The 27,845-nt window shown below is 39.2% G+C and overlaps 1 protein-coding gene across 7 annotated transcripts in view; it reads left to right on the forward strand.

The window, feature by feature from the left end:
- LOC117939244 (sodium-driven chloride bicarbonate exchanger-like) overlaps positions 1 to 27,172 on the forward strand; it is a 40,685-nt gene extending 13,513 nt beyond the window's left edge. For 3 of the 7 annotated variants that reach the window (XM_034864407.1, XM_034864410.1, XM_034864409.1), the window contains 25 exons: positions 2,300 to 2,381; positions 7,448 to 7,591; positions 7,747 to 7,888; positions 8,219 to 8,379; positions 9,572 to 9,760; positions 10,142 to 10,432; positions 11,811 to 11,899; positions 12,256 to 12,413; positions 12,558 to 12,645; positions 13,602 to 13,748; positions 14,445 to 14,545; positions 16,676 to 16,850; positions 17,399 to 17,532; positions 17,702 to 17,947; positions 19,786 to 19,891; positions 20,686 to 20,847; positions 21,967 to 22,080; positions 22,389 to 22,550; positions 22,836 to 23,087; positions 23,218 to 23,286; positions 23,388 to 23,561; positions 23,649 to 23,771; positions 23,900 to 23,964; positions 24,375 to 24,479; positions 25,897 to 27,172. In XM_034864407.1, coding sequence (XP_034720298.1) covers positions 2,300 to 2,381; positions 7,448 to 7,591; positions 7,747 to 7,888; positions 8,219 to 8,379; positions 9,572 to 9,760; positions 10,142 to 10,432; positions 11,811 to 11,899; positions 12,256 to 12,413; positions 12,558 to 12,645; positions 13,602 to 13,748; positions 14,445 to 14,545; positions 16,676 to 16,850; positions 17,399 to 17,532; positions 17,702 to 17,947; positions 19,786 to 19,891; positions 20,686 to 20,847; positions 21,967 to 22,080; positions 22,389 to 22,550; positions 22,836 to 23,087; positions 23,218 to 23,286; positions 23,388 to 23,561; positions 23,649 to 23,771; positions 23,900 to 23,964; positions 24,375 to 24,479; positions 25,897 to 25,966 — 3,549 coding nt within the window. In that variant the 3' untranslated portion in view covers positions 25,967 to 27,172. Of the gene's footprint in view, positions 1 to 2,299; positions 2,382 to 7,447; positions 7,592 to 7,746; positions 7,889 to 8,218; positions 8,380 to 9,571; positions 9,761 to 10,141; positions 10,433 to 11,810; positions 11,900 to 12,255; positions 12,414 to 12,557; positions 12,646 to 13,601; positions 13,749 to 14,444; positions 14,546 to 16,675; positions 16,851 to 17,398; positions 17,533 to 17,701; positions 17,948 to 19,785; positions 19,892 to 20,685; positions 20,848 to 21,966; positions 22,081 to 22,388; positions 22,551 to 22,835; positions 23,088 to 23,217; positions 23,287 to 23,387; positions 23,562 to 23,648; positions 23,772 to 23,899; positions 23,965 to 24,374; positions 24,480 to 25,400; positions 25,441 to 25,896 lie in introns of all 7 variants that reach the window. The other 4 variants (XM_034864411.1, XM_034864408.1, XM_034864412.1 and 1 more) reach the window with 4 other exon arrangements.
- The last annotated feature ends 673 nt before the right edge of the window (positions 27,173 to 27,845 follow it).

The following is a 27,845-nucleotide window of genomic DNA, read 5'->3' on the forward strand; positions in this document are numbered from 1 at the left end:
TAAAACTGCATCATCTATGTACATTTTGATGGCAAGATGCAACTTGTAAACAATGCCTTGTAGGGCTCTGTCCCACCAGAAAGTGGCACAGCTCCATGGTTATAGGGCTAGTTGATGAACTGCTGTAAGCTAACATGATAGGAAGCTGGGAGCAAGCTAGTGTTCATAAGTCTCATACTCATAAGTTTCATTTTTAAAATGGATGTGTTATCTAAATGGATGACATTTGTTATAACTATTTGGGATGAAGGGGTGAAGTCACTGATTGTACATAGCCACAACCTGCTGTATGTATATTTAAGCTTGTGTCTGATGACTAACAAGATAGGTCAAAATGTTAGTGATAAAATGTAATATTTGAGTTTGGTTATCCTCCTCAGAAAAGCCTCTGTTGTGCATTCACCAGATAACCCCTGCTAATTGCAAATCATGCATTAAATTTTCTGGATGTTTGTTGCTGTTTTGGATATTTTTTATTACCAACAAGCATTTCCTTCCTACTTTGAAATAGCATGTTGGTGTACCTGGTCCATTAAAATGACATGGACTTCTTTTGATTTACTGTACTTCATAATATGGTCTGAAGGGAATGACATCCTTGTCAGACTACACAGGCTAGTTGTGTAAAAATAAAATAAAATAAAATAAAAGGGAGTTTACAAGGAATCTAACACACATCTAGCACTGTACTTCAGACAGGGATTTCTACATTCAGTAAATGCCCGGCCCAAGACCACTTGGCTTGAGCAGTCTCTCTCTTACTGTAATCTTTTTCAAGCTTACCTAAGGGAGATGTCTAAGTGTGGATCTGTTAAACTTTTTGGTTTTGTTTATTGTTCTGCCAACTCTGTTTGAGCTTTGCTGTGCAAAATGATGTAAATTGAAACATTATTTGTTGATTTATTTATTATTTAAGATGTTGGTTGTCTGTAGACTTTGAGATAAACAGGTAACAGAGTAATTGACGTGTAAGCAAGATACAGCAGGTATGAGGCAATTAAATACCAGCAAGGTACGTTCAGTGGCTAGTATGCTGAGAACAACAAGGCAACTTAGACAATGTGAAAAATAACTGCTATGACCTAATGCATGACACACTCGGGACCTTTTAGCAAATGGTGTATGTCTAGAGGGCAGAGAGCACAATGATCTAAATTAGACGCACATAGACGGGTCTGGAGAGAGACAGTCAGGAGAGTTCATCAGAAGTCGATGGAGGAAAACTTTTCATCCTGCTATTAATGGCCCAGAGGTGTTGGAGTGAAGCTCCCTGGGCAGCAAGGTTTTGAATTTGATAGGAACAACCACAGGATGCCATCTCTCTATACCAAGGCTAAAATTGTCAATATCACTGTCCACTGGCTTAAATGAATACACATGCCACCTCATGTTATTGCTAAACCCTTGGTGTTGATAAGGGCTGGTTTACAGAGACAGATACTCTGAGTTAAGTGTTCATTGAAGAATTGTTGGTCCACTTATTGAGCTGATGTGGCTTGAGGGCATCTGTTCAAAACAACCAAAAGAGCTAAAATAACTGACTGGTGCAAACACTCACACAGTTATGATTTTAAATAGAATAAGAGTTGACGATTTTGCTTTGCTGCAGGATTTGTGGGAACATTTGTTTTACATAGTCTGTCCCAGGATCAGATGATGTGTAAGTTTCCAACAATTGAAAACCCCCATGAATAACAAGCTTTGATTTTTCATTAAATATTAAAAACAGAGTAAGCATACAAAGACCCATCCCTCTTTCATTTTACAAGGTTAGAGCTATTTATAACATGGAATAATCAGAAAAGCACTTTCCAGTCTATGCATCTAGTATGCTGTAGTATGCTGTAAAATAATTTGTCTTGCCAGTGGTGTGGGTGGTGGAACATTTACGTGATTTAAGGCTTACACACAAAGATGCATACTTGTGCGAAACAGTAACTCAAAAACGGTGTGATCTGGCAATCAGCAGATGAGTGTCCCTTTTTCACAAATTAAGATTGGAGGCCATGGTGACAGTAGGTGGAAGTTGGCGTTCTTCTGTGCGTGTTTTCATTTCTGGACACATCTTCCCACTGGGCTGGGGGTGGGGATCTCTTGTGTAACAACTTGTAGCATTTGGATGAAATATGGATTTTTTACATTAATTATTAACACTGATTACATTTACTGGTATCATATGTCAACTCAAGTTAACCTTTTGTGCGCTTCATGTGTGTGGATCTGAGTCAGAGTATGATATTAAAATGTTGGTGTCGCATGCAAACTGTTCATACTCCTTATTTAAATGTGTCTCTTCCAGAGAACTGATGAGGAGGCAGTGGTGGACCGTGGGGGCACACGCTCCATGCTCAACACCAACTTTGAGAAGGAAGAACTGGAAGGTAACCTCATGAGTGATTGAAACATTTGCGTCACACTACTGAGTCATATTACTACTGAGTCTTAGTGGAGAAGATGACAAAAAATGGGCATTCTGGTGATTTTTGCAGTTAGGAATAGCAAGAGACACATTATGGAGTGTCCTTTTAAATAAACACATTCATATACAGTACATTTCTTTTTTCAAAAAGTTATATTCTTTTTATCTTTGGGCCCATTTTGTCAGGTATGTTATCTTTCCCTCAAACTTAATTGATGGGATGTTACAAAAATATTGTCAGCCGAGCAATAGAGAGTTTTAGAGTTTGATAGCAGTATACTTGTCTAAGACAGCAGAGCTTACCGATGGCAGAAAACCTGTCCCTCCACCTGTGTAAATCATTACAAATGGATATTCGGTTTTGATGCAAGTCCTGCAGCATCAAAGAACGAGTGCTCTATTCTCTGCACGTGTTTGCATCAGCTTTTCATCCCTTGTAAAAGAGACAAGGATGCCAATTTTTGTACTCAGCATCTGATATTGACAGAGCCGTTTCCATAAAACAGATTTACTGAGTTTTTAACTTAGCAGAGTAAAACCAGAATTGCTCTCAAATTTAAAACATAAACTAAAGAAAACCATATGGTCCAGGGTTTAGGCTACTCATCCAGATTTTGGGGATTCTTTACTTTAATGTTTATATCGTTAAAAAAAATGCATAGAAAAAGTACAAAAAAATGAAAACAAAGTAGTAGTCAATCACAATTATTTAAACATGAATGCAGACAGCCAGGATAAGCAACGAGTAATGAATGAATAATTATTACACATAGAAGGATAATTTAAAACCTTTTGTTAACAGCAGTTTAAGGTTTATGCACCTTTTGTGTTCTTGTTAGGTAATATTGGATTACTTGAGTTATTTTAGAAACATAATAAATCCCAAAAGAGAAGCCAAAGTAAACAAGGCCAGCTGAGGGAATGTGGGGACACTAACTTTCACTTCTCTAGAAAATAACTCCAGGAAAGTACTGAAGCTCACACATGTATCACTGATGTTTAAAACTTGTTCATTAGGACGGTTTTCTTTTTTCCAGCCGGACCACTGCATTTTTATGTAAGTAATAAAAGTATAGTATGGGAGAAAGAAGAGAATAAAACAATTCTTCTACAGTATTTGTGTTGCCAGGCAACATTAGCCGAGGTTGTTGGCAAATATGTCACTGTTTTGAAACTGTCGGTGAGATGGTGCTTTTATCTTAAGGACCCTCATCCTGGGCTGATGGTTGCCATAGCTCTCTGTCTTGTACTGTGGTAACACTGTTGTTGCGTCAGGAACATGCAGGAGCTGGAGCTCCTCTGAAGTTATCTCGCTCAAACATACAGCCCCAACACTCACTGCTTCCTCACTCTCTTAGGCTGCTTTTCAGTAGTGGTTCATCATGCCCTTGTTCACTTCCCCTAAGCACTTGCCCTTGGGGGATTCTCCACCGCCATCTTAAGTGTTGTTCCAAGTGCCTAAAAAACCAAAGTGAACTTGGTGATATCGACACTTGGAGGACTGAGGGAGCGAGTAAATAACGATGGTCACTCCAGAGGTGGCTATCACGCACAATGCATTTCAGTTATGCAAGAAAACACAGCTTGATATTTTACTACATGTAATATAACTAATGTCAAATAATATTTACTTTATACGTTCTATTTACTAGATAGCTGGATGAGTCATTTCTTCATTTCCAACATTATCTGTAAAAGCGTGAAAGAAATTAATTTTTTGCGAGATGTAAGAATTAATATGATTAATCATGATACAGATCACAAATGTATAAATCTGAAACTCATGCAGCTGTGTAACAAGCCTCATTGAAATGAGTCTGCAGGTATTTATGATGTATAAAAAGCAGTAATAATACTTTTTATGAATATTTGGATTGCGCTTTTCATACAAGAAATAGGCCCACTATACAAAAAGGAAATTGCATGACATAAGCAGACATATATTAAACTTAAAACCAGGAGATAATGCAATAATTAATAGCACATAAGATGGATAATAGAACATACTTGGGCTAAAAGAGAACAAGGGAAGGTGTGTTCCATTTCACTCCCCGGCTCCTGCCCACCCATGTTGAAGAACTAATGAAACGCAGCCATACACTCTTACAATCGGGGTTAAAGGAAAAGGTTAGCATGACACCTGTTTCCATAGGGATTCTGTGGGATTTAACAACCCAATCCTAGGTTGGTTTAATGTTAGAATTTAAACTATTTAAGGTAAGTAAGACATGGCAAAATGAGATTTAAATAATAAGTCTGGTGATATTTCATATTGTTTTTTACCTTTTACAAATCCAATGAAAAAAGTACCACACTAGCAAGTGTTGTTTCATTGTCTTTGAAGTCATGTTTTTATTGTATAAGCTAATGTAAAATGTCCAATATACCAATAGCATATTCTATATCAGAATATGCTATTTGAAAACACACATGGAGTCTTTTGTTCGATAAACTCAGCTTTAATAAAGCATTACAAGCAGATAGCCTAAAATGCTATATCCAGCCTCTAAGTTACTTACATACATTTGATTGGATGACAGGTTTCTTAATTACCACTAGTGCAGTGCCTGTTCAAAATGGCTTGATTACTTTGTTCCCATTATGTTTTTTTGTATTTTTGCTCTTCTGATATCATGCATTGTATAACCACAACATCATCTAATAAAATCACCAAAATCATTAGTTAAAGATGCAGACAACAGCTGGATTACAAGATGCAACCACTACAAGACATGCGGTCGGCTCGCTGCTACACCTGTCGATAAACAAAAGTGACAGAGAGAGAGGTGACTGGCTGTCACAACAGAGAGAGACCTTGCGGGACAATACTGGCGTCTCTCTTCCACAGAAAGTTGTTGAATTTTTTGCTACCCAGCTAACAATTTATGGTTCCCAAAACATTCTGGGAACGTTAGTTTCTGGTTGCGGGAGTGTTCTCAGAAGGATCCGGCCCCTGCTGCCTTACGTAGGCTCGTAGAATCTGCGTTGTTAGCAGAGCAGGTGATCTGCAAGCAGCCGTCAAGGGATGCAGCAAGTCTTCGCCACCGCTGCTGTACTGGGCATGTAGGAGATGCAGAGAGAGATCACACACACACACACACACACACACAAACACTGCTCCAAATACTCACTAGAGCACCTAATGTGGACTAATCCCCCGCTGTAAATAGTCCCCAACAAATACACCGTTCTCTCCTGTTTCAGTAACCCTTGTTAAAAACTAAAGTAGCCAGCTGTTTTAGGAACAAACAATAAGCCATTAAATAATTTGTTTTCCTTAATTGCATTGGTCACAGTAGCTTTAATCATAGACACAAAATCAATTCCAGGAATCAATATATTAGTATTGTCTGATATTTGAATAGAAATGTTATGGGGGTAATACATTTGACTTAACAACCCAACAAGGAGTCATAGCCCAGTAACTGCAACAATGGGAATTAATTAAGAAGAGCGGTTGTGCTACAACGTCAGAGCCGCATAGCCAGAACCAGTTGTGTGAAAAGAATGTACAACCCCCAGCTAATAAGAACTGTTGTATTCTGTGACAATGTAAAGCAGTGCATACATGAATACACACACAAAGACTTAAGGATATGGAACACCCGAAACTCAGCACGTCCCGCTGACCGAGGAAAAGAGAAATAGACGTTATGTATGACATCAGCATTAGTTCAGGCCTGGAGGAGGAGAGCTATTTAAGTCCTCCACTCATGAGTCCTGACTCATGAACTTTAAAGGTTTAGTGCTTCGTTCATATGTTTTCCTCAGATTTGTTATTGTTCCTGTCTGCTGGAACGGGCCTTTTTATTGTGGAAAATATGCTTCGTTTGTAAAGGCAGTCTTCCGCCTGCTTTTGACCTACATCATTTACACAATGCTAACAGCTATTCTCTGGATGAATTGGTAGAAGCTCTGAAAGTACACTCTCAAACTGACATTTTGACATACCGTTAATCTACCCATAATGACCTCACAACTGGGATTCCTATTGATGGAAGATATTGAGAGACTTGCTCTTCTCAAATGCTGTCATGTCACTGTGTTCTTAGGTGATTCATGTTATGTCTGTGCATTGCTTAAATCTGATTAGCATGCTATGATGTGATTAGTCATGTCTCCAAGCAAGCAAAAACAATTTAAGGTATCCATGTGGGATATTCTCCCTCAGACTTAAAGAAAATATATGCAGTAAGTCTGACAGTAATAAACAGAATAAGCTTCTGTCATTATGAACCTGCACAAATGGCTTAGCTAGGATTTAAATTTGACAGCAGAAAGGGTTCCACAATGTTTTTTCTATAGTAGGTTCAAGGGCTAGGGTTTTAGGAGAATGATCCTGAGTAGTGACTGCAGTCCTACTCACAAGCTACATTTAGCCCCAACAACCTACATCAAGCAAGTATGGCAGCTTGGATGGAAGAAGAGAATGGGGACATAAATATCTTGGAATACTGTTGCAACTTGGTATAATGGGATTGAATGGCCTGTACTGTATATGTGAAGAGAGCTTAATGTATCTAGTCAACCCTTGTGTAATCTGTCATTGTGCTTTCTTCGTGGTATAAAAAGGATTAAGATGAAATGGGGAACCAATTTAATATCCTCTGATGGACCCCAGATTGTAGCGCACAAGCATCAAACTGCCCATAGTGTCATATTACGCTGGACACTGTGGCGCCCCCTATATACTGCAGGAGAACAGGGTTTCTAATAGTCTTGTCTGTTTCCGGCCACTGAGCCGAGGGCCGGTGGGAAGGAAGCAATGGCCGGGCAGCTCGACCGCAATAAAAGAGGAGAAAGTCAGCTCGCATTATGTTCACGCTGACCCTGCAAATGCATGCTCATATGTGCATGTACACACACAGGCACGCAAATCAGAGACAGGCCCTGTGCTGACATTGGATAAAATCCCAGTCTCATTATATTTTCTCATAAAAAGACCTTGTAAAAAGGTGGGAAAGATTAAACTAGTGTTAAAAGGAGAGACGGAAGAATCTAAAGCGGTCTGCTGCATGTTGTCTCCAGGTCACCGCACGCTCTACATTGGGGTTCACGTTCCTCTGGGCAGGAGGTCGCACCGACGTCACCGTCACCACGGACACAGACACAGGAAGAGGTCCAAGGAGAGGGACTCCACAACTGATGATGGAAGAGAATCCCCCTCACACAGTAGGTCTTTAAAATGGATGGAAGCAAACTCCAGCAAGTTACGTATACATTTCAAACCAGTTTCACCAGCGCACATCACAATCTAAATATTTACTGTTGCATGCTTTCGTCCTCCTTTCTCTATGTCCACTCCTCTGTCTGTCCCATTTGCGCAGCAGACACACCAGCTCAGAGGGTGCAGTTTCTGTTGGGGACAGAGGATGGCGACGAGGAACACATCCCCCACGCCCTGTTCACCGAGCTGGACGAAATCTGCCTCAGGGAGGGTGAGGACGCCGAATGGAAAGAGACAGCCAGGTACAACACTGCAGTTGGCCACATGGGCTGGGTCTGGCCAGCTGGGCCATTTTTCTATGTTGCACCTGAGAGTTTGATCCTGTTGTTATGGCGCCATGCCTAGTGCATCAGGATGTCCACACTTTCCCTCATTTCACGCCTCACACTGTTTACCCTCATCACAAATTACAGCACTTGTTAAAAAAGTCCTTTATTGAGCAGCATGTCATGAGTAAATGGGGGAAATTTTCTACAACAACCAAAATGCTGTGTTTGGATGGGGATTTATAAAAAAAAGTGTACTTCTGTCAAATACAAATGTACCATGTCGCATGTTTTTAATGTGTGCAGGTGGCTTAAGTTTGAGGAGGATGTTGAGGATGGTGGTGAGCGGTGGAGTAAACCCTACGTAGCCACTCTGTCTCTACACAGTCTTTTTGAGCTTCGCAGCTGCATCATGAACGGCACTGTGATGCTGGACATGAGGGCCAACTCTCTGGAGGAGATTGCAGGTAAACGTTGACAAATTTCTTGTTTAGCTCGCTGGTCAAAACTAAAATATGTCTATGCCGTGTCAAGTCAAGTTTATTTCATCCATAAAAATAGAAATTACAGTCCTGCCGTCATACCCATAAAAATTAGAGAATAAATACAATACCACAAATACACTACAACATAATTCTACAAATAAATACAATACATAAAACAATAAAAACTTATAAAAAATTTACATTTAAAGTGCTTGTTGTGCTGTCTAATACAGTAGACCCGTGGACTTAATTTTTCCATCAATGAGTCAACATGATCAGACCATGTTAGCCTTTCATTTAAAAAAATGCCCAAATACTTGTATGTGTTCACTCTTTCTATTTCTACACCTTTGATTTCCAATGCCTCAGCTGTGATCTTATTTCTCCTGTAATCTAGGACTAATTCTTTAGTTTTCTTCATGTTGAGTTACAGGAAATGCGTATCACAATAATCAACAAAGGCTTTTTCTCTCATTTTGACAGTAGCTACAGTCCACTTTTACGATCAACCCGATGAGTGATATGTCATCAGCAAATGTAACAACCTGACAACTTGCCTTCTGTGGACAGTAGTCTGCTGTGTAAATGGTAAAAAGAAAAGAAAAAAAGAAGCCATACCTGAGCCAACAAAATGATGTGAAGTTGTCCAAGGATCCATTCTCAGGCCTCTTCTTTTCAACATTTACTAGCTCAGATAATGGAAGAAAACTAAATATTTTCACATTGTGCATATGTAACACATTTATTTAAAAAATACTTCCTATTTAGTATTGCACCTGTGTAACAATTGGCTTTTCATTGAATTGTGATCTAAAATTCAACTTGCCTCGCCTTGTGTGGTACTATTAATGAATATAAATTCTTAAAGTTACAATTTCAAAGATTTGGAGCAGGGGCCGGCTCAACAAGGCTGACTGTGTTCAGTTTTTGAGGGTAGAATTAGTGCGTTTATCTGATTGTAGGAAAACTGTGCAGCTGAAGAGATCTGGTTTGGTGCGATTTAATCAGCAGCAGTGGGACGTTTTTTGTTGGAATAATCAGCTTTGCACGGTGGCCGCCACGCAGGGATAAACACCATCAGGAGCGGCCTTTGTGAATTTAAAATGGACTGTTTAACGAGTAATGTGGAACCCTACATTTGTGTGTTCCCTTGTGTGTACTTTTACTTTTGTAGACATGGTTCTGGATCAGCACGAGTTGTCGGGCCCTGTAGGTCAGGATGCCAGGATGAGGATCCGCGAGGCCCTGCTCAAACAGCACCACCACCAAAATCACAAGAAACTGGCCAACCGCATACCTATAGTACGCTCCTTTGCTGATATTGGCAAAAAGCAGTCTGAGCCTCATTCTATGGATAAGAATGGTGAGCAAATGGTACACACACGTACACACACACACACACACACACACACACACACACACACACACACACACACACACACACACACACACACACACACACACACACACCTGCAGTCTTTTTTATCACCCTGTTATATTCTCTTCTTTTCCCATGGTGATCATATATGTTGTATGTATACTGTATACAGTATTGTTTTAATGTAATGTTGTAATCCTTTTGCATGTTTTTTCCCAGAAGTGTGTCCATCTGTAACTTACTTTTTTACTGCTGTTTGTAATCTTATTTTCTCCTCTTGTTTGTGTTTCTCCATGTTTGTGTATGTTTGTTCTTGTCTCCTGTATTTTGCATGTGCATGTGCATGTGTGTCTTTCACCCAACCAGTAATTGGCCTCTATTATCAAACCATAAAATCTCACAAGTGTTTGGCTGAACTCCCCAAGTATACTCCACCCAGCAAAGCCTTTTCCTGTGTGGCATGGCCACGGTGTGTGTGTTGCGCATCACGTCTGTCCACCCCTCCATCACCTTTGAGCTCCTCCAGGAGCCGTGGCTACATGAACCCAGACACGCCCTTTGGCAATGCCACCACCAAACACCTTAGTGTTCTTCAAGCAGTTGCACAAGGCTACTGTCCCGTCGCACATGAAGAAACAGAGCAGGAAATCTGCACAGGCAACCAGGGTGCCTAAGCTGATGCTAAACATTAAAAGCCTAGAGATAGTAGCAGTAGTAGTAGTAGTAGTAATAGAATAAAAAGGAGAACATTAAAGTGGAGAGTATCATCATGAAAGGTTTGAAATCGGTTATGTGCAGTCAAGAAGAGACAGAAAACCTCCAGCTGTTCTATATTTAAGTAAAAGTAAGGCAATACAAAGCAAAGTAGATGGTTTTAGGTATGCATATGTTTTTAAGTGTTTTATATTTTCAAAGTCTTGGAGTCTTAGTCATTCTGCAGAATTATTTATGTTGCCAAATAGGGCATGTGCAGTGTAACAGTTTTCATGATAATGCTTTCCACTTCTTGTCCATGTCAACATGTTTAATGACTTAAAGTGGTAGATTTGTGAATCATGTTCTACCTTCGTAACAGGGATTAATTACTAGTGGTAGCTCCTCGCTTTAAATCCATGCAGTAACTTCGTAACACAAAATCTGATCTTCAGTTTGTTGCCTTTGGGTTTGTGAGTCAACATTCTTTTTTGGAAATACGCTCCTCACTTAGGAGTTATTTATGCCCACCCTATGTCTTTATGGTTGTGAAGCTGATTGGATTCAACATTGGGGGATATGTTCTGGACAATTTATGCTAAGCAAAATGGCTACTGGCTTTATTTTGAGAGTGGTATCAATTTTTACATCTAACTCTCAGCAGGTAAAGACATGCATTTCACGAACTAATCCTTATGAAGCAATACTTCGACATTTTGGGTTAGATGACAAGATTAGTATATTCTCAAGCTATGAGAAGAGTATCAATCTTCTCATCTAACTCTCTGCAAGAGAGCATTTAAGAGCATTTCCTTAAGTGTCAAGCAATTGTTTTAGTGGTAGTAGCATCACTCCTTGACTGAAAGATTTTTTAAATTTAAAAGGAGCAATCTCTGACTTTGTTTCAACAAAACTAAAATGAAACATTTTGCCAAAAACATTTGAAATAGCACGTATTTGTTAATACACTTACATTTGAAGTGGAAGTTAAAGATTGTACCTCATTTAGTTTACACTTGATTTGGAATGATTGCACTTAAGGTCTACCTAAAACCACTAAGTCCACTGAGCATTCTTCAGGTTAATATTATGCTAACTCACCAGGTACACTCTGAAAGAGGTTACAACATTATCTTTTGTCACAAGGGCTAAACCTTTTTTCATAAATAAAGGTAGAGCACCTTTAACAAAAGGGTCCACTGTTGTATCATATTTTTCAGAGAATGTAACTGTACCCTCTAGTCACTCACTGGGGACCTTCGTCTTTGTGTGGGAAAGTAAAATTCTGATAGCCTGAGTCTTCATGAAAATTGACATGTTGGTTTCCTGCTCTGCCTGACAGGCCAAACGGTCTCACCTCAGTCCCAGCCAGCTAACAATGAAGGCAAACAGGACGTCAGTCGAGAGAACAGTGCTGTCGATTTCAGCAAGGTGAGCAACCAGACCCACCACTGATCCTGCTGTTTATCTACGGGCACTGATAGCTGGACACATAACTTGTGCTGTATATTTAGCTAAGGTTGAGTTACGTGTGAAATGGTAACCAAAAGCCTCTTCCCTGGGAAACAGACTGAAATTTAACAGGAGTAAAGCTTGTTTTCTTTTGTTGTGTGGACCATCAGGGTCAGTTCCAGACAGTATTTTGGATTTTTTTGTAGATTATTTGCTGTAATACCACTTTTAATCTATCCACCTTTTAGTTGTTGTTGTTAAAAGCAGAACAAAACATTGTATACCTATCTTTTTCTAAAGATGTGGTGCTGTTGTGGTTTCTTTCTGCCTCACAGATTGACCTGCACTTCATGAAGAAGATCCCTCCTGGTGCTGAGGCATCTAACGTTCTGGTAGGGGAGTTGGAATTCCTAGACCGCCCTGTGGTGGCCTTCGTTCGCCTGGCTCCTGCTGTGCTGCTCAATGGTCTGGCTGAGGTTCCCATCACCACCAGGTTACACACAAACTGCTGGAAAAGCCCCCTGCTTTTCTCTGCCTCTTTCTCCTTGTATTCCGTATCAAGTCTGGATAGATGAGCTGATAATCCTCTAAATGAATATGACTTTTTCCCAAACTTGTTTTCCTTTGTGTTGCACAGGTTTCTTTTCATCCTGCTCGGCCCTCTGGGAAAAGGTCCACAGTACCATGAAATTGGTCGGTCTATTGCTACCCTGATGACTGATGAGGTGAGGCCTGAGTACAACATTATAAAGGTTCAAATTGTAGATGTACTAATGATGCTTGCAGGGTGGACAAACCAGTTAGATCCTTTACTTAGTAAAAGTAGGAACACATCAATGTGAATGTGCACCATCAAAAACATGAGACTTACTTGAGATTTGAAGGCTAATAGCTGATTAAACAAAAAAATAGTTTTTGGATCTCTGTCAAACTGTCATTGATATTAAATGACATATCCAGGATGTGGTAAATGTCTCCATAACCTAATGCACACTCTCACTTGCAGCTGCTGGTTCCAGAATGAAATAAAGAAAACTCTAAATTCAGATCAGAGATATGACCCTTTCATTATCAAATTAATTTGTCCGTACACATAAATGAGTAGCTTAACAGTTTCATTTTAGTTTGGTTTATGGCATTAGGGTATTTTATAGATTAGAGAAATCCTTGTATAAATCAAAAGTCCACCTACTAGCTCTAGAGTTGCTTTTCTACAACTGATCTGCCCTCAGACCTCTGTTAAAAAGCAGGAGAAGACTTTGAGGATCAGCAGTTTATGACATAAAAACAGTGATAGGATTTCCCACAGTGCAGCTATGAGCCAATGTTTACTGACCGTCACCAGAGCCAGATGTTGCCTTTTTCTTTTGTTGGCAGCAGTCCTCTGGGATGGATGAAAAAGTGGGATTGAATTGTACCCATCATCATGATTTGCTTTCAGCCACTGTGTGCAAGAAATATGTTCTGTGTCCTGGTAAATACAGTGGGATGTTCCAATTATTTTACATTTGTTGTATTCATGTTATCTATGGGGATGGGAATAATCATCTGCCCAATAAACCTTTTATGGCACTGAAATCTGACTTTCTGTAAATCCATTGAAATGTACTCAGTGACTGAGTGCAATAGCAGAAAGAAGACTATTAACAAAAAAATTAAAAAATCTTCATTTGCTCCACAGATTTTCCATGATGTGGCTTACAAGGCCAAAGACAGGAACGACCTGGTGGCAGGCATTGATGAGTTTCTGGACCAGGTGACAGTCTTACCTCCTGGAGAGTGGGACCCTTCCATCAGAATAGAGCCTCCCAAAAACGTGCCCTCTCAGGTAAAGCATTGATCAAAGTAAAGCATTTTGTACGCATTTATTGATTGGTTGTAACAAGGTAAATAGTTACTTTAATGAAAGAATACTTTTTGAAAGAATCCTCTCCGTTGATGCTACTCAGAAAGCTCTACCGCAAACTTATATGAACTATTTGAGGGACTGTTTAGAGTTTGACAGTCTTCATATATCACCGTTATTTCATAATGTGGTTGTGAGTCCCCCTCTGCTGAGAAATATAAACATCTGTGTTCTCCTCTAGTCTCAACTGTGTTGTACTCTGTGCTTTGATGCTGCTCCCCAGGGTTCTGCTCTCAATCCTCTCCAAAACATTAGTTACTTTTCCTCCCATAAGTTATTTTGGTCTACTTTGAAAATTCACCATCTTGTTTTGGAGAGAAATTTTGTTACATAACCGAAAGCGTGCTGCAGATTTTTGTCATTAGGTTCATGTGGTGAATTATTGAAATACCATTGTGCAATTAGATTGCTATACTGATGATGAACTCTGTATCAGAAACAGCCATGTTCATGCATAAGACGTCAATCATTTGGCATATATTAAGCTTGCTAAAAGTGTGTTGGTGTAGCATTTGGTGTCAACAAATGTCTCTGACTCAGTGCAGCTGACGCTTGTTGTTGTTCTTATGATGATGGCCAATAACAGACAGTTGACTGACAGTGATCTTAACAACACAGGAAAAGCGTAAGATTCCCCCTGTTCCCAACGGAGTGACAGATCTTGGAGAGTCGGAGGAACATGGAGGGCACGGTGGCCCTGAGCTCCAGCGCACTGGGAAGTAAGTGTTGCAAATAGACAGTGTGATTTGTTGTACAGCAATGAGCTCTCTTATCTCGTCTTTGTCCCTGTCTTCCTTTCGCCTTTAAGCTGCCTCAAAGACGCAAAATATAAACATAAACATAAAGTTAGTTCTGTGAAGAGACCAACAACCCTACTGGCCCATTATCATTCCTCACACTTCAACTCTTCAAAGACCTTTTGTTTGCATTTTAATTTATTAAGAGTTTAGATACTCCACCACTTGATCCCTCACATGCAGTCACATTCTTTAATATTACGTTGTTATATTATTTAGACTTATCCTCATGTACTTACTAAAGTTCTGTACGTAAGTACAGTTTTTGAGGTACCTGTACTTTACTTAGAATGTTTATAGAATGTTTCTTTATCTTCTACTTCACTACATGTAAACGTATCTGATAGCTAATGTTACTAGGGACAGATTACGTGCATTCATTTGCATTTTGTTTTTTTACAGAACACCTTAACAACATTTTCCCTCTCAACCACTCAACTGGTTTCATGTCATTAACTGTTTGAGGCACAAAGAGATCCCACTATCCAATATATAAAAAACTATTAGAAAAAAGTCTAAAAGTTATGTCAATTTGTGAATCATAACTTTAACAAACAGTAAAATGCTGCTTTACCATTGATGCATCTGTATTAACAATCTTAATGTCATTTATTAAAATATCTCACTGGGGCGACCTCTAGCTCACCCAGGAAGAGTGTGTTCTCTATGTATCCGACCTGCGGCCCTTTGCTGCGTGTCCTCTCCTCTCTTTCTCGCCCCCTTTCCTGTCTATCCAGTGTCACCATCGAATAAAGGGAAAAGCCCCAAAAAATAATCTTAAAAAAAACAACAATTAATCATAACATCTCACTCACATGGACCATTTCTGCAGAACCATTACTTTTACTTTTGATATATTTAGTACTTTTACAGTTAATGTAATGAAGTATATTTATGTTTTTGTATTTAAACTTTTAAATGGTCTCTGAAGTCCCGGGGTATGTATTCCTGTTTGAGAGTACACCTAGGCATTTAAGAATTAAAACTCAAAATGGACCGGTTGTTATTTTTGTTTATATTTCTTTGGTAAAAACATGTGAATAAAGTCTTGATATCAAGAACTTAATTTTCACATAATTGTATTGCACAAAGAGACAAGGAAAATATTAAGATTTGCAGATTGGATTCAAGATGAAAAAACATCATGCTGTCATCACCCAGAAATCCCCCAATGACAAGCAGTAAATTCTTGAACCTGAGCTGGGAACAATGAAACGATAGTGCAGTGTGCAGGGGTGTTAGGTGTACATCTTGGTGGTGAAGAGTGAGTGATGTGCTGCCGCTCAGCTGTGGTATGCTGCGGTAAAGGCTCTTATCACAGCTAAGATTGGCCCGAAGCTCAGTCTTAGCTATCAAAATCCTTCCATCCCCCAATCTCTCCACCACCTCCCGGGACATGGCATCGCTGCCTCAGATTGAAATAAGCATAATGTCCCACCTACTGTTGCCATAGCAACCACCTCCAGCTGGTTTGCCACAGTCTTGCTGCAGCAGGAGAGCCTTCTCACTGTTGCTGAGAGTCACTTAAAGATGGATGCACAAGTCCACAAATGTACACACATACACACACTAGCATGGATATAAACACATGCAACACAGGAGTAGGCAGTTTTTGTGCCCTTTTCAATATTTTGTCTTGTGGTTCACATGAGTAACAACAGAGGAGCTAGTACTCTCAGGAGCAAAAGAAGCTATGCTCGCACATTTGTTCAGCAGTGGAGAGAAGTACTGCCATACTGCAGTTGATAAGGTCCAAATGAATGCAGTAGTAGAACATGGTGCAGTTTACTTTAAGGGATAGTTTAACATTTTGGGAAATAAGCATAGTCATTTCCTTTTAATAAGTTAGATGAGAAGATTACAGTATTTATACTGTATCATGTGTTAAATGGACCTGTGTCGGCAATAAGGTTTTATACATATTAATGCCACTCATGTCAAACTGTTTAGAATGTTTGTGTTCACACAACTGCGAAGTGACATTTGTGGTTCCATATTAGTATATACCATTTTTGCATGTGATTCTTTCATACAATCCTTGTTTCACTACAGGTTTTTTGGCGGGTTCTTTATGGACATCAAGCGAAAGGCTCCTCACTACCTTTCTGACTACACAGATGCCGTCAGTCTGCAGTGTCTGGCCTCCTTCCTCTTTCTCTACTGCGCCTGCATGTCACCTGTCATCACCTTTGGAGGACTCCTGGGTGAGGCTACAGAGGGACGTGTGGTAAGAAGCAACATCTTTATTGCTTCCAAGGGAGTCTATGATCTTGGACTTAAGCTTGTTAATAATGTATTTTTTCGGCTGTTTAGGGCACACTGGAAACAAGTTGTGAACACAACGTTGACATATCACCTCGTCATTATACAGTCATAAACATTATATTCCAGAGAATGGAAAACATTTTTAGAAACAACCAAGGTCAGATGTTTTCTTGGAATGACATAACTCAGAACACAAGCTCTTTTTCACCCTGTATCCAACAGTTGACACGTCTTGATCAAAGGTACCTAGAAACTAGGGCTGTATTTTTTTGGTTTTTGCAATAACATAAAGGCAAATGTGATTTTAAATAAGGTTTGATTACTTCTGGAACTAAACCCAAAAGTTCCAGTAGCTCTTTGGCTCTCTATACCTGCTAAATTTCAGCATGTTAACATTGTCATTGTGAGAGTGGTGCCATGCTAGTGTTAACATTTATCTCAAAGCACTACTGTGCTTAAGTGAGTGAATGTTAAGCAGTTAAATCAGAACATCATTTCCTGTGTTCCCAGAGTGCTATTGAGTCACTGTTTGGAGCTTCCATGACTGGAATAGCCTACTCTATTTTTGCCGGTCAGCCCCTCACCATCTTGGGCAGCACTGGGCCTGTTCTTGTCTTTGAGAAAATCCTTTTCAAGTTCTGCAAGTAAGCTTTCATCTTTTTCTTGTTTTTTCAGTACTAATTGTGTTTTTGTTTATAGTAGAATATTTAAGTGTTGATAATGGATGTGTGTGCTGTCAGCTTGAGTGGGGGTGACCTGTTGAGTTGCTTATCCCTTTTATTCTTATGCATGTGTGTGTCCTGTCTCTCTCAGGGATTATGGCCTATCCTACCTCTCCCTGAGGGCCTGTATTGGCCTGTGGACCGCCTTCTTCTGTCTACTGCTGGTGGCCACGGATGCCAGCTCACTTGTCTGTTACATCACACGCTTCACTGAGGAAGCGTTCGCCTCGTTGATCTGCATCATCTTCATTTATGAGGCTCTGGAGAAGCTGATCCACCTGGGGACGCACTACCCTATCAATAAAAACAACAACCTTCAGAAACTAACACAGTACTCGTAAGTGCTCTTTTGAAATCCATAAGTGTGTTTTTTGTGTGTGTCTGCTATAGTTTTGGACTTTTGGATAAAGTTAGTAATTTGAAGCTGCATACTGGAATTTATCATAGTTGTCTGCCATTTTATAGAGGTTGTCAAAAAGGGGAAAGTTAAAGGGAGGGTGGGGGCATGGAGTGAAACAATAACTCTCAAAGCTCTTGAATTTCTTAAATTTAAACAAACAGACATGTACATACATATATTATACATATATTTTTAGATTCAGTGTGACCTACTCTTCCAGATGATATTTATTGTCTCTGATCATCTCTTATTAAAGTCCATCAATGTACTCAGAATTGTATTAAAAAGGATTATCAATATAACTCTACAATATTTCATATTTTTAAGTTTTCTTCAGCAAAATGTTATCCATTGATTGTTCTGTCCTTGTCTGTACATGCACGGTGAATATCCGGCAAAATTAAAGATATAGGCTTAAAGTCAGGGCTCAACTTGTAGTCCACAGATAACTAAGTGGGAGGGTGCTGTTGTATCAATTTTTTCTGAAGGAAAGGCCTACAGTGTCAGACTATTAAAAACAAACCTGTTACTCTATGGTTGCTTAGTTTAATAAAAAAAGAAGAAATAAAAACTCCAAAAAATAACATAACAACATGGACTACCACACACACTCAGTATCTCGAGTTCAGAAGCTATTTACTCAACCTTGAATTCAGAGGGAAGTCGATAAATGACCTGCAGCCACTTATTAAACATCTTTGGAAGATTATGAACTAACTAATGTTAAATATCCACTCTAAAACAATGTAACCCTTGAAGCATTCTGTGCTGAGCTTGTCATTGTTGTTGCAGTCCGTGCTGCAAGCACAGTGTATTCAACTTGGCACATTTGCACACACATGCTCAAGTGTTTTGCTGCATCATCAAACAGATGGTGATATGGTGTAGTAGACACACTGCCCAGTTTTCTCATAATGGGTTTGTTTTATGGTAAATAATCCCATGTTGAGTGTGTGTCAGGAGCATGATGCATTATCCCGTCACTTAAGCTGGTTGCTGGCCGATGTCAAGCCAAAAGCTCCTTCTGTGTTTTGTATTCTGATGTAGTGGACATCAGGGGATGCTGACATTTAGTTTAGTAAAATGCCAGCAAAATAAATCCTTTCATGTTGATGGCTCAACATGTTGGAAGAGGTATGAAATGAAGTGTGGAACATTAAGGACTGCAATTATTCTGCAATTATTCTACTCTGTCTGTCTGCCTGTCTGTCTGTCTGTCTTGGAACACTAAGAAACCCGTCAAATATTCACATTTGAGATGCTGAAAACTGGGGATTTAAGATTTAAAACAATTATAAATATCAATTAGTGGGACTTTAGATTACTAACACTAAAGAGACAATTGGCAGTATTTATACATGTTTTCTAATTGTAGTTACAATTTTTAATTATACAAAGCTCATTAGGTGTGTGTAAATTGGTTAGTAGTTATTAACCTCAACAGGACACAATATAGTAGGTTGACATTTGTTAGCCACCTAAAGGCAGTTGTTCTTACTAACTTTCTAACTATGGAATGTCCTGCTCGCTACAGGTCTTTGGAGAATAAATGTATGGTATTCTAATCTAATATTAGATGTTACATTGGTATGTGTACAATGCTGTGTATTTGTTGGTGAACATAAACGGTCCTCGTTAGGTGCCGTTTCTCTTAAGAACTGGAAGCCAAATTGTTTGTCCGTTTGAGTAAATGAATTAATTCATTTCTTTTTGTTTATTCATCTTTTTCTCTTATAAATATTTAAGAAAACTAAATAAAACAATATTCACCATAGGTGTGCGTGTGTGGAGCCCAGCGACCCCAGCAATCAGACTCTGCAGTACTGGGAGGAGAGAAACATCACGTCCTCCCAGGTCAACTGGACCATGCTGGAAGTCGATGTAAGGAACCCTTGCCATTCATAGTGATTTATAGCAAAATGGCTGTGCATAAGTTAGATAGAAATAAAGGTCTATGGCATTAAGATCCTTAGATCTTGCGTTCAGGTCGATTTATAATGATGGTTAAAGAATCCAGAGATGATCTGGGTCTGTATGCTGTTAAGAAATAGCAATCAAAGTGTAATCCTGAGTGAAGAGAAAAGGTTAACGCAGACAGAAATAGCACATGTGATCACAGTTGCTTACCTAGCTTTCAATAAACACAAAAACAAAATACCTTAGAAAGTTGGGGATATTTCTCACACTCTCTGGCACCATGTGGTGTCGCCCACTTTGCTTCACCAAGAAGCATTATAAGTCTAGGCAGGGATTAAGAAAATGTGGGCAGGATTTTCACAGGATTTAGCCGTGCAGAATAAACATGGAGAGGAAGTGTGAGGACTGGATTTTCACACTGTTAGACGCAAATAAGTAATGCCAGTGGCGGCATTCTGTTACTCCTACACAGGCTTGTAGACATATAGCAGCAAATAGTTTGAGAGGCACTCAAGGCCATTTGAATTGTATGCAAATGGTTGAATCATGTACTATTAAGATATTTAATGCAGAGGGTACTTTTTAAATCAATACTGAATGTGCTACATTCAGATTGCTCAGACTAATTCACCACTGACACCGACATCCATCATTGTCATTATCTCTATTGCCATTCTAATCATTTTTATTGGCATCATTATCACCATCACACTCATCATCATCATCATCATCAACACTGTGTCCTCTGGTGCCAGTAGGAGTGCGAGACGTTTCACGGGGAGTTTGTTGGCAGCGCCTGTGGTCCCCACGGCCCCTACATCCCTGACGTCCTCTTCTGGTGTGTGGTCCTCTTCTTCTCCACCGTCTTCTTGTCCGCCTTCCTGAAGGAGTTCAAGACAAGCCGCTACTTCCCCACCAAGGTATGTATCGCACCTTAGTCTTCCCTAAATAACGCACAAACGCTAGGTATGTAACGATACATCGCAAATCGGTTAAAATGTATATAAATGTGTAAAGATTTCAACCGGTTCAGATAAAAAATGAATCGCAATGCAATTTTGAATTGTCCCTGGGGCCTGATCCACTTTTGAATTAATTTGTTTTGCTTCAGCCTTCACTACTTTTTCTTAGTTCATTTCTTAGAAGAGATTTTTTTACTATGTTTTAAAAATCTAATTATTAAAAAAAAAAAAAAGCTTTATATTCAATGCTATTTCAGTTGCACTTTTCATTAGAGGACATGTTGTTTTGTACATTTTCTAGAGATAAGGGAATCATTTTTGGTCATTTGTCTCATTCTGTTGAAAAAATCGTGACAAAATCGCATTGTAAACTTAAAATTGTGAACCGCATTGAATCGTAAGTCAAGTATGTATATTTACTTACCTAACACTACTTCTTACCATCTTTTTAAAATCTTTTCATCAATTGTGTACAGCTGGCGCTTATAGAGTTCCTGTTTGGCACTGTCTGCTTCAGTAATTTTACAATCCTCCATTTACTTCTCATTTTGCTATCAGACTGAAATTTGTTTACAAGCCATGGCTTTGTCTCCGTCCGGGTCATTTTATATCAGCTATGCTGCAGAATCCTGCCGTCTGTGTGGCTTTTCTGTGTGTGCAATTTCTATGTTTTATCATTGCGATGACACTCATGAGCTAATGTGTGGCGTGATGCTGGCACACTAATTTGTAGTATACCAGCGCCACCCTGTGGTGATGAATAAACTGCATTCTGGCTGGTACAATTTTTAAATGTCTAAAGTCAGATAAAATATCTGCTAAAGAATCTTTTTTGGAAAGAGACATATAAAAAACAAAAAGAATAAAAAAATTGTCTACATCAACAGAACTAAAAATATCTTCATATTAAAGTCTGTAAAAAAAGATTAGCTGGGAGCTGTCACTACAGTGTGCACATCTCTTCTGTGACTTCAGCCTTTAGTTTGGTTTTTGATCCAACACATAAAGACATTTGACTACATTATATAAATGTATCATGGAATTTGTCTGAAGAGTGTGTATCTTGGTTTCCTCCAGGTGCGGGCCATAATCAGTGACTTTGCTGTCTTCATCACCATCCTTATTATGGTTCTTGTCGATTATGCTTTGGGGATCCCCTCACCTAAATTACAGGTCCCCAACAAGTTTAAAGTAAGTTCACATGAAAACTTCTGCATGCATCTGTTTGATTCTTTTATTTAGATCTTTAAAGCTAAAATGGCAAGTGAATGCACAAAAAATATGTAATTTAGATTTCATGCCAGCCATGTAATGCTATCATTTTTAACTGTGATATATGTTCATTCAACTTTGAAGTTTCTTTCTTGTTGCTCAAATAACAATTAGAAAAAAATGTAAGTCAAAGCATGTAACTAGAAATTTGTCTTAGCTCAGGAGGCTTATACTGTTGAATTTAATTTCAAAAGTCTAATTTCTACCTTTGTTTTGACTGTCCCCAGCCAACCAGGGATGATCGTGGCTGGCTTATAAACCCTGTGGGGCCCAACCCCTGGTGGACCACCATCATCACCTTCATCCCTGCTCTGCTCTGTACCATCCTCATCTTCATGGACCAGCAGATCACAGCCGTCATTATCAACAGGAAGGAGCACAAACTAAAGGTATTTAAAAAAAAAAAAAAAAAAAAAAAAACTTTATTCCAAAGTTACAAAAATAACCACATGAACATATCTTCTCTATCATGTTCTGTAAATCACAACCAATTCTCTGCCTCAATGAGCAATGTAGGTATTTGTAGTTATTGCCTACTTGTGCAACGCATGTGTTAATGAATTTCAATCTCCAGCTGCCTCTCAAAAATTAAATCTTAATAACCTAATAATGGAAAAATCATCTAAGTTAGATATGCTGTATCTTAACCCACTGTCCTTGTCTGGCCCCTGCAGAAAGGCTGTGGATACCACCTGGACCTGTTTGTGGTGGGGGTGATGTTGGGCGTGTGCTCGGTGATGGGCCTGCCGTGGTTCGTGGCAGCCACTGTGCTCTCCATCTCCCACGTCAACAGCCTGAAGCTGGAGTCGGAGTGCTCGGCCCCCGGAGAGCAGCCCAAGTTCTTGGGCATCCGAGAGCAGCGCTTCACCGGCCTCATGATCTTCACCCTGATGGGCTGCTCCGTCTTCATGACTTCTGTGCTAAAGGTCAGCGGATAAACGCCAAAATATACAACCACACACATCATTTTACAAATATTGTCTTTCAAGTTTATATATATATATATATTAAAAAATAGTTTTAGTCCTGATCTTGAATATTTATGTCTGTCTGCAGTTTATTCCCATGCCTGTGCTTTATGGAGTCTTTCTGTACATGGGGGCTTCTTCACTCAGAGGCATTCAGGTGAGCTCTGAATATTGCCTGCTGGTGTTTTTTTGGAAGATTTAATGGAGAAGAGATACAGGAATTTATTCTTGCATGGATGTCTGTGTGCTTCTGTGCAGTTCTTTGACCGTCTGAGGCTGTACGGCATGCCGGCCAAACATCAGCCAGACTTCATCTACCTTCGTCATGTCCCGTTGAGGAAGGTGCACCTCTTTACCATCATCCAGCTCACCTGCTTGGTCCTGCTCTGGGTCATCAAGACCTCCAAGGCTGCCATTGTATTCCCCATGATGGTAACATGTTTTTTTCTGTGTATGCAAGTACACTTGTGTGCTTGATGTTTCTGATTGGTTGATATCTGTCTGTTTCTGTGGCATCAGGTCCTGGCCCTGGTGTTCATTCGTAAGCTGCTGGACTTTGTCTTCACCAAGAGAGAACTGAGTTGGCTGGATGACCTGATGCCAGAGTGGAAAAAGAAGAAATTGGAGGATGCAGCGGAAGAGGTGTGGTACTCAACAACAGTGTAGATAACCAAATGTAAACTCTGACTTAAAATGCCTACCACTGCAGCGACAAAGCTGCTATCCATGCAGTGTTTCAGATTTTCTCTTTTTTCTTTTCTCTTTTTCAGGAGGAGCACAGTATTATTGCAGAGGAAGAAGGCATTGTACAAGTGCAAATGGAGGGACCCTACAAGTAAGTAATTTTGATTTTGAATCATATTCTACATTGAAGATGTCCAAACTTCTCAGCGGTGAAAAGTTCCTGTCAACTGCTGACTTGTTAATGTGTGACTTTTGTTAGACTTGAAGGAATAGTTTGACATTTTGTTAAATAAATATATGTATTTTCTTGTTCGGGGTAAGATGAAAAGATTGATACCACTCTCATTCTTTACACTAAATATAAAACTATAGCTGGTAAAGAAATGGTCAAGAAACCTTATTAAACCACACATTGTTGTTTTCACATTTCTGTTTGGATTAGACAAATGTGATTGTATCTGTTAAATACTGAGCCGTTCAATTATTGTTTTAGAAATCCTACAACAGGTAGTTTGATGCGAGCAGCTCCTTATCAGTCTTGCTTGCTTTGTGTTTTTGAAGGAGTGACCCAGCCACAGTGAACATCACTGATGAGATGTCTAAAGGATCTTTCGGAGGTGTGTGGAAGAGTGTCAGCCCTGGTGAGAAGGAACCAAGCGCTAAAAGGTTAGCCTCATAATTCACATTACTTTCAGATATCCATATCAGTATCTCTGTATTCTGTATCTTTGACGTTCCACTTCCGGGATTGCTCCACTGGTGCAGGAAATTCTGCTGGATGCATGTACTGTATTTTCGCCAATATCTATTTACTTCCACTCCTTGTGTTGGAATTTTAAACTTCGGTGGATTTCTGAGAACTATGGTTAACTGCTCCTCAAGTTTCTGCAGGATAAAACCAGACAGCTAGCTAGAATATCTGTCCAATCTGAGTTTTCTCTTGCACGACTATTTTACAGTGGCTCCAAGCAGAGCTTAGCGACGCCCACAACCATTGTGATTGGTTTAAGGAAATGCCAATAAACCAGAGCACTTTTTTCTCCCATTTCGAAAGGCTGGATGGACTAGTGAGCGTGGATGGTCTGGTAAAGCGAGACTAGTATACATCTAGAGACTAGTATGCATTGCTTTGAGGGCTTGAATACCACAATGCGCAGAGACTTACTGATTCCAATGTAGTTTGCAGGGTCAAAAAATGTTAATTTCAATTGAAATATGGTTTCTTAATCCCTATTCGCACAGGACAAGTATTACCAGGCGACGTCACGTAATTTAGAAATTACCCCCCTACGCCTGTTTTTCCTGCAAAGTCTGTATCTTACTTGTATTTATTTGTATCACGAGAGGTCCCCAGGTAATACTAGTCCCATGCAAATAGTACTTTTGGGCGTTAAAGCAAGCAGTGGCAACTGTTTATTAGCGAAATGTTATGGAACATTTACTTTTTATTTTTCCAGGAAACTGAGGCGCTAATATGTTTATATAGAAAGGTTTTATCTCAGTGAAGCCGTGCCTTCACAAATTTCCCACAGTGAAGACTAACATTGTGTCTCCTGCCTGCCTCTCTCATTCCATTTCACCCTTAAGCTCCCCTTCCTAACCTCTCAGAAGCTGATATATCCCAACGGTAAGTTGTTCCCATTCCCTGTCAGCATGGAGTGTCTTCTATTTACTGCTTATGACTGTTGATTGCTGCATGATGAAAACTGTGTTAGACTTTGTCTTATGATTCAGTGATGGTAGTTTTCTCAATAAATAGAGAGATAAGTTAGTAACAAATGGAGGTTGATGAATTGACAGCACAGCATTGCCTGGGTGTGCATGTTACTTCACGGATACATTTTATAACGTCCTTTGCATGTTGTAAAAGTTGTAAAATTGATTGCTTTATTTCTCATTTTTCCTTAAGTCGTAGCTTATTTTACATTTCAATGTCACAAGATATTGAAGAGTTAGGGCAAACTGCTATGACATATTTGCATGCTGTGTGATCTGCATTGCATCTGCACCTGTGTCTAGAATTAGCTTTTTGTCTATTTTATACTTCTTATACTTGGTTTACATTTTTTGTTTCTTCGTGCAGCTGTGGCGGTGAAAAGCGACACAAGCGCCGGAAGCATGAGAAGAGCTTGGACAGGGAGACAAGTTTGTGATGACATGTACTGGCAGTGCCACTGAGCTGTCTTATCAATAGATCAAAAAACAAAAAAACTGTACCGTGCCACACACAACCACCTTTGTTCTGTGCTACACTGTGTTTTTGTCATGTAAGTCTGTGTGCAAGTTGTGTAAAACAAAGAATTTGTTAGAAATAGTATAAACACAGACTCATGTGTGTTCTTTTTCTATGTATATCAATGTTTGGTGATACAAGCGCACGGAAAGAAGTCAGAAATATATGACACTGACAATAACTGCTGTGTCCATGGGCCAACAAATTTTGAACAATTTTTAAATTTACTTTATTTGTATTTTGTATTTTTTTATATTTTTCCAACCGTTGTGAGTTGTCCTTTTAAAAACCTGCCACAGCAAACTGCCTATGTGTGGGTTTTGTGTGCAGTATTTAATGCCGCTATTGACTTGATGCACCTAAAAATTAAATCTTTGCCAATATTAGTCTATTTCATGGCACTTAACAGAGTTGGCTATACAGCAAATCTATTCATTTTTTGAAAGTATTATATATACATTTTATATATTCTGTATATCTAAATGTTTTTGTGACAGTGACAGCTCATATCACGCCAGAGTCTTCTCCATCGCTATTTTACAAATAAATGTCTCTCCTCCAGTAAAGCATGTCCCCAAACGAGTTAAAGGAATAGTTTGGCATTCAGGGAAATACCCTTATTTGTTTTCTGTTAGAGGAGAAGATCAAACAAAAACACAAATGTAAAAACCTCATGTTTAGTTGCGATTTCTTGGAGCTAGCAATAGCGTTATATTTAGCATACAGAATGAGAGAAGAAATTGGTCTTTTCATCTAACGCTTGGCAAGAAAGAGAATAAGGATATTAACCAAAAATGGTTAATGGTTAACCAAAAAACTATTTCCTTGAGGAAAGTTCACTTTGGGGGCAGTTTATTGGAAAACATTTTCAAGCCAGCATTCCTGCATATTTCGTAACTTTCAGTACATGTACTTTAGCTACTTGGCCTTGGCTTTTTAAAATCTCAACACATTAGCAAATGCAGACGTAGGGTGATTGTTCAGAAAAATCTGTTTTCCACCTGCATACTCTTTCCCATCTTGTCAGTAAGTGTCATCCATGGACATGTGATCTCCTATCCAAATGACCCTCGATGTGTTAGCATCTGAAGCTAATTGTTTAAAAAAAAAAAACACCAAAACACCTGCATGACGGTGAAACAGACTTGACTTGTCTCGCTGCAGGACCATGGTTACTTCTAGAGATGCAATAATACCTTTTTTTTCTGGGAAGGGAAAAATGTAATAAACGATAAAGAGTCTTAACAATGTATAATACATAGTATATTTTAATCATGTAAAATGTTACTAATATGTTACTAACATGAAGTCAGTGTTGAAGGCAGGTTTTTGTTGTAGATGTTCTTTTCCCATTGTCTAATTGATGGTTCTAGTTGATTAGTTAAACTAAGAGGTCAGAATTATATCGATATCAAATATTATGACCACTTCTGTGTGGAATTCTGCCTTAAATTTGGTAGTGATAGCTGTACACTTTCTGTTTAATAAATTAAGTCACCTGTATAGAAAGCTATCAGTTCAGATCTGTTATCGTGATTGGTTTCTAATGGGAAAGAGGCTGAGCGAGTGAGTAAAAATAAAGATCTTCAACCAACTCTGCTGTAATGTGGTAATTTACTGATCCCTTTAGAGGTCAGTGAACATGATAGTTCATTCTAACTGTACTACTATGTATTCATATTTTAAAAATGTAAAGTTGTTTTATCCAAGGCAGAAGCTCCATGTCTTTGGCCCCGTTGGGGAAAGGGAGCCAGAGGGCACTCTGGGGCCAGAGGCTGAAGCTTCTTTAGCCTTTGTAT

Source organism: Etheostoma cragini, chromosome 24 (genome assembly GCF_013103735.1).
Source record: "Etheostoma cragini isolate CJK2018 chromosome 24, CSU_Ecrag_1.0, whole genome shotgun sequence".
Taxonomy (NCBI): domain Eukaryota; kingdom Metazoa; phylum Chordata; class Actinopteri; order Perciformes; family Percidae; genus Etheostoma; species Etheostoma cragini.